This window comes from Rhincodon typus, unplaced genomic scaffold (genome assembly GCF_021869965.1).
Source record: "Rhincodon typus isolate 14 unplaced genomic scaffold, sRhiTyp1.1 hic_rhity00010982, whole genome shotgun sequence".
In the NCBI taxonomy this organism is placed as follows: Eukaryota; Metazoa; Chordata; class Chondrichthyes; order Orectolobiformes; family Rhincodontidae; genus Rhincodon; species Rhincodon typus.
In genome coordinates, this window is record NW_025976620.1 from 1 (window position 1) to 7,341 (window position 7,341).

Below are 7,341 nucleotides of genomic sequence, written 5' to 3' on the forward strand. Positions count from 1 at the left end.
TGATGGTGAGTGTGTCGGTGTGTTTCAGTGTGTGTGTCGGTGTGTGTCGGTGTGAGTTTGATGGTGTGTTTCGGTGTGAGTGTGATGGTGTGTGAGTCAGTGTGTATCGGTGTGAGTGTGATGGTGTGTTTCAGAGTGTGTGTCAGTGTGAGTGAGACGGTGTGTGTCGGTTTGAGTGAGACGGTGTGTGTCGGTGTGAGTGTGTCGGGGTGTGACGGTGTGTGTCGGTGTGAGTGTGCTGTGTTGCTGGTTGAGTTGATCGATGTGTGACACAGACAGGTGTCTGTGTTTAATGTGAACGTGACTAATTTTTGTGGGAAATCCATCAGTGTTTCTGTTCTTTGTGGGATGAATGCCGTGAGAATGCATCCTGACCCTTACAGTGAACACTGGGCACATGTAAAATAACCAATCAGTTTCTAACACACTGGCACTGGACAGGGGCTCCCTCTGACAGCTAATCACGGAATATTTAACTGCTCAAGGCTAACATAGCAACGGTTCAAATGTGGGAAGTTTTATTGTTGAAGTGGACCTCGCATTCAGATTTAAAATCTCTGCCCCCCCCCGCCCCTGCCCCTGCCCACAAGATATGTTTTGCATTGCTGAGGAAGGTTGGAGTTGATTAACAAATAGAATAGCAAGCTGGGCAGACTAACCTTCACTCCCAGATCTGGATCAATGGATGTTGTGTGAAAGGCTGCATCCTGTGTGACAATTCACCACGTTTACCCTTCATTTCAAATATTGTGCTGCAGTTTTCAGAATTTCAGGGGCAAGATCTGTATAATTACAAAACAAAAAATCCCACATCAAGGACATGAATGTAAAAGATGTGAACTGATCAGAAATTGGTGAAACATTACAACCTTGACATCTCTTGTGTTTCCTAGTCCATGCACTGGGCTGTGAGAGGTAAGAAGGAACCAATGCTGGAGGCACCTTTTGTACATTCAGAGAGCTCGACAAAGACAGGGGAATGGAGAGAACAAGCACAGGAGGAATGGACTCCAGTGTCTAAGGACAACGAGGAACAGGCTGATCAGGCTGGTGCTGGAATCGAAGAGAAAAAAATGCCTAGTGAAGACCCAAATTGTTCCGAAAGCCTCACCTGTCCGTGTGAGTATGAAGGACTGACTTTAATTTTTAAATATTTAAGCAGAATGTAAATGCTGTGGAAATGGCAACTAAACAAGGGCTGGAGACATGAAGTAAAAGTGAGGGCTACAAATATTTCAGCATGTTCCTGATATAAACTGGTGCAAAACTGAAGCAACCAGTTTTACAGACCAATGTGACAATATACACTGGAAGAAATATACCTTCAATATGCTTGAAATCAGTGGACCTTTGTATTCCAGTCAGTGTAGAGGATTAAACACGACCATGAGGTGAAAAGCTCATTGAATTTACATAATCATGGTGCGCTCAGTGTTTACTTGGGTTGTAAATAGCTGATTGGCAGCAACTAAGGATGGTCAATGTACGTGATGGGATCTGTCCTTTTATTTATAGGGAGGCGATGGCCTAGTGGTACTATCGCTGGAGGAACCCAGATAGCATCCTGGGGACCCAGTTTCGAATCCTGCCACAGCAAATGTTGGAGTTTGAATTAAGAGTCTAATGATGACCATGAATCCATTGCCAATTGTTGGGGAAAACCTACCTGGTTCACTAATGCCCTTTAGGGAAGGAAAGTGCCATCCTTACCTGGTCTGACTCCAGACCCACAGCAATGTGGTTGGCTCTTAACTGCCTTCTGGGCAATTAGGGATGGGCAATAAATGCTGCCTGGTCAGCGACACCTTCATCCCATGAATGAATAAAGGGGAAACAAAAATCCCAAAGAGATGGGTGGTACGGTGGCTCAGTGGTTAGCACTGCTGCCTCACAGTGCCAGGGACCTGGGTTTGATTCCACCCTTGGGTGACTGTCTGTGTGGAGTATGCACATTCTCCCCATGTCTGCGTGGGTTTCCTCCGGGTGCTCTGGTTTCCTCCCACAGTACAAAGATGTGCAGGCTAGGTGGATTGGCCATGCTAAATTGCCCCATAGTGTTCAGGCATGTGTAGATTAGGTGGGTTATAGGGGGATGGGTCAGGGTGGGTGCTCTGAGGGTCGGTGTGGACTTGTTGGGCCAAAGGGCCTGTTTCCACACTGTAGGGATTCTATGATGATCTATGATCTATGAACTACGTGCTACAATCTGGGTACTATTGTTACATTGGAGCAGACCAGGTCTAGAGGCATCTGTGGCGAGAAATCAGTTCATGTTCTGGGTCGAATGACCCTTCCTCAGAACGGATGGTAGCTGGGAAAGTGTCAGTTTATATATAGATGATAGGATAGAGGAAAGGGATAAGGAGTAAATGATAGGTGAGGATAGAGCCTAAGGAGAGAGAAGAACAGTTGGACAGACAAAAGGAGTGGATGACAATCTGGCTAGGAGCGTGAATAGCTATTAATGGGGACTGTAAGTGGCTAACAATGGGTTGTATGTAATCGCAGACTATGTGATAACAAGGACAAAAAATAGGAATTGCTGGAAAAGCTCAGCAGATCTGGCAGCATCTGTGAAGGAAAAAACAGAGTTAACATTTCGGTAGCAGTGATCCTTCCTCAGAACATGTGATAACAGAACCATGTGATAACAAGGCCTGGTGTTTGTGGGTCGGGGTAAAGACATGGGAGAGCTCAAGCCCTAAAGCTATTGAACCCGCTATTGGGTCCAGACTGTAAACGTTTATAATATATTAAAGTCTTGCATGTCATATAATGTATGCAGCACAGATACTCCATGGAACATTTTACCCCCACCCCCAGTACAGACATTTCAATTCCCAGTGGAATGTCCTGTGACTCGCAATGAGCAATGCCACCGGAGAACCACATTCCGACCTGTTTGATATCTGTTTTCTTCCAGGCTTTTCCAACGTGAACCACTGCCATTACATTTTCCGCTGGTCAGCAGACTCTCCCTCAGAACTGCTCCGGAAATTCAGGAACTATGAAATCTGAGGCTGGCTCAACCGCTGGATGGGTCACCTTGTTTCTCAGTCAATTTGTGAAAATGTCTTTCAGTGAGATAAGTTCCTCCTCTGACTGTTGATGTTGTGCAGAGTCTTTTTACTGTGTTATCTTGTACACTTCCAGTCTTGGTTAAAAATAAACACTCAGTTATTCCTTACGAGAGAGAGAGAGAGAGAGAGACAGACAGATGGGACCATTAGTTAGAAATGATAAAGCTGCCCCCCCCACCTCAGTTACCCCTTGATTATTAAATATTTATGTTATTCAGATTACCCGGGAGTGTTGTAGATATAAGTGGAGCAATATGTGATCTTGGAGTATCATTTTACGTAGCAAATAAAAATGTGATGTTACACCTTCTTAATTTATTTAAAGGGTATGTTAAAGTTAATCAATTGTATTTAATGTCAGAATACTCCACAGCCTTTATTTTCAGAAGCGAGTTCCGCAGTCCCTAATAATCAACAATACTTGGTTGTTTGAGCATGTGAGCACCAGATCATAAAAATCACAGCAATGAGGGAGGCCTTTCAGCCCATCAGCCTTGTGTACCTAGCCCTTCAAACCGAGTATTTATTTCTAACACTCTTTTTATATGTGTCCTTTGAAAATCTTCCTTCCTATAGGATACTGCAGTCTCTGCTCCATGTTCTATTCATTGCGTTTGGTAAAAAATTCATAATTCTATCTACATTATCCCTGTCCTTAGTCTGTGACACTCAGCATCACAGGTCCCCAGCATCACAGATACCAGTCTTCAGCCAATTTGATTCACTTCACGTGATATCAGGAAACGGTTGGAGACACTGGATACTGCAAAGGCTACGGGACCTGACAACATTTCGACAATAGTACTGAAGCCTTGTGCTCCAGAACTTGCCGCTCCCTAGCCAAGCTGTTCCAGTACAGTTACAACATTGGTATCTACCCGACAATGTGGAAAATTGCCCGGGTATGTCCTGTACACAAAAAGCAGGATAAATCCAACCCGATCAATTACCGCCCCATCAGTCTCCTCTCGATCATCAGTAAAGTGATGGAAGATGTCAGTAACAGTGCTATCAAGCAGCACCTGCTCAGCAATAACCTGCTCAGTGACGCCCAGTTTGGGTTCCGCCAGGGCCACTCAGCTCCTGACCTCATTACAGCCTTGGTTCAAACTTGGACCAGAAGTGAGGTGAGAGTGACAGCTCTTGATATCAAGGCTGCATTCGACCAAGTGTGGCATCAAAGAGCCCTGGCAAAACTGGAATCAATGGGTATCAGGGGGCAAACTCTACGGTGGTTGGAGTCATACCTGACACACAGGAAGATGGTCATGGTTGTTGGAGGTCAATCATCCCAGCTCCAGGACATCCCTGCAGAGTTCCTCAGGGCAGTGTCCTCGGCCCAAACATCTTCAGCTGCTTCATCAATGACCTTCCCTCCACCATAAGGTCAGAAGTGGGGATGTTTGCCGATGATTGCACAATGTTCAGCACCATTCATGACTCCTCAGGTACTGAAGCAGTCCATGTTCACATGCAACAAGGTCTGGACAATATCCAGGCTTGGGCTGACAAGTGGCACATAACATTCGCGCCACACAAATGCCAGGCTATAGACATTTCCAACAAAAGACCAACTGACCATTATCTTTTGCCATTCAGAGGTGTTACCACTAAATACTCTGCTATCAACATCCTGGGGGTTATCATTGACCAGAAACTCAACTGGACTCACCACATAAACACAGTGGCTACAAGAGCAGGTCAGAAGCTGGGAATAGTGCGGCGAGTAACTCTCCTCCTGACTCCTGTCCACCATCTACAAGGCACAAGTTAGGAGTGTGATGGAATACTCCCTACTTTCCTGGATGGGTACAGCTTTAACAGCATCCAGGACAAAGCAGCCCATTCAAATGGCACAAACATCCACTCCCTCCACCACCGACGCTCAGTAGCAGCAGTGTGTACTATCTACAAGATGCACTGCAGAAATGCACCAACGATCCTCGAGCAGCACCTTCCAAATCCACAACCACTTCCATCGAGAAGGACAATGGCAGCAGGTACATGGGAACACCACCACCTCCAAGCTCCCCTCCAAGTCACTCACCATCCTGACTCAGAATATATCTCCATTCCTTCACTGTTGGTGGGTCAAAATCCTGCAATTCCGTCCTTAAGGGCATTGTGGGTCAACCTACCGCACATATTTATTCTCACTTTCTCAAGGACGACTAGGGATGGCGCAGCCAACGATGCCCACATCTCATTAACAAATGAAACAAAATGGGTCTCTCTTTGTCTCTGTATCGATTGCCCTGATATCTCTTTTGAAATACTTTGCAATGTTTTACTATGTTAAAGACACAGTATAAAAGAATGTTGTTGTAATGCAACCGACAGTCTTATTATAGCCTTCCCTTCATCTGGTGGATGGCTCCTGTAATCTCTCGTTCTGTACCTAAACAGTAGTTCATGGCACTGTATCTGGTGATATTGAAGTGTATGCTGCAAAATCTTATTATTTATTTGATTTGTTATTAAATCCAGTGGAAATCTGAATTCCAAATGAATGTCCTTATTACTTTGATATTTCTGTTCAGGGACCATGCTGGGAACAATGTTTGATTTCCTGTATTTTATGACTTTACTGTTAGTAGCTGTAAAATTTTTGTCAAAATGCACCAAAACCCGCAGCATTACTGAGATTGCCAACTGATAGTCAGCCACCATAATCTAGTCGAGAGTTTTAATTTAAAACTTTCACGTTGTACGCATCAATTCTGCACTAACTCTCAGCATATTAAGGTATGCTCAATGTTTTGTAATCTCTTCTCAAAGTATTTTCTTTCAGTTGCATGGGGAAAATGCTTAATAATTCTCAAAAAGACCAGGGCACTTACCCACAGTGTCCTGGCTAATATTTATAATTGACCAATATCCCTTAAACAGATGATCAAGCCATTATCACGTTGTTTTTGGGAGCTTTCTGTACACTTTCATCTTCTCTTTGTTCTAACAGAGCCTACACCTCTGAGGCTCCTCAAAATTTCTCCTCATGTCTTCGTTCACAAGGTACATTAGCTGTGAGGCACACAACCAAAGGGCCCTTCAGTTTCCAGCACCTCTGTGTATATCAGCAGGTCAAAGACAGTGACCTTTCCCCACTCAGCTTCTATGGAGACTGCTCTAAGCATTAGGGTGTCCGTCCACAATTAGTCCTGGACCTTGAAATGTGCCAGTCTGCAATACTGGTCAAGTCTAATTCCAGGCACTGCAATCACAGAGTCATAGAGCATGGAAACAAACTCTTAAGTCCAACTCATCCGTGCTGACCACACATCCAATCTAATCTAGTCCCATTTGCCAGCGTTTGGCTCATATTCCTCTAAACCCTTCCTATTCATGTACCCATCCAGATGCCTTTTAAATATTGTAGCTGTACCAGCCTCCATCACTTCCTCTGGCAGCTCATTCCATACACGCACCACCCTATGTGTGAAAGACTTACCCTTCAAATCCTTTTTAAATGTTTGTCCTCTTACCTTAAGCCTGTGCTGTCTACTTTTGGACTCTGCCATCCTGGGGAAAAGACCTTGGCTATTCACACCATATTATAAACCTCTGTAAGGTCACCCATCAGCCTCCGACACTCCATGAAGAAAAAGCCCCAGCCTATTCAGCCTTTTCTATAATGAGAACTAGGGGCTGCACAGAAGCTGTAGGATGGGGAAGGATTTGACGTTTTAGTTGTTGAGCGGGTACATGGAATATAGGGAGTGTGGGGAGGTGCTAGAACAGGAGTAGAGGGTTCCTGTGGAGTAGTGGTAGTGTCCCTGCCTCTGGGTCAGAAGGCCCTGGATGGAATCCCACCTACCCTAGAGGTATGTCAAAGCATGTCTGAACAGGCTGATAAGAAACTGTGTGGCTGAAATTCTAATAGCTCACAGGAACTGCAGAGTTGAGTGTAGAGGGAATTGAAGGAAAACGGCCAGCTATTCCCAGATTTTCTTTTTTAACAGCAGCAATCAGGCCTCAGAGTGTTGTCCTTCAGGGCATGCCCACCAATAAATAAATATGTGAGGATTTATAGGGGCCACACAACCAGATAGCCTCAATTAATCTGGTCCCATTTGCCAGCATTTGGCCCATATCCCTCTAAACCCTTCCTATTCATAAAGGGTTCAGAAAAAATGTACAGGGATGTTGCCGAGACTGGAGGGTTTGAGTTAAAGAAGAGGCTGAATAGGCTGGGGAGTGACGGTGAGAGCGGGAGGGAGAGACGGCGAGAGCGGGAGGGAGTGACGGCGAGAGCGGGAGGGAG

At 45.0% G+C, this 7,341-nt stretch overlaps 1 protein-coding gene across 1 annotated transcript; it reads left to right on the forward strand.

The window, feature by feature from the left end:
- Positions 1 to 893: 893 nt before the first annotated feature.
- LOC125482480 (dnaJ homolog subfamily C member 12-like) lies at positions 894 to 3,843 on the forward strand (the record flags this gene model as incomplete). The annotated part of the gene is made up of 2 exons (XM_048594562.1): positions 894 to 1,119; positions 2,924 to 3,843. Coding segments are annotated over 2 exons (321 nt in total), but the record flags the coding sequence as incomplete, so codon positions are not given.
- Between the last annotated feature and the right edge of the window lie 3,498 nt (positions 3,844 to 7,341).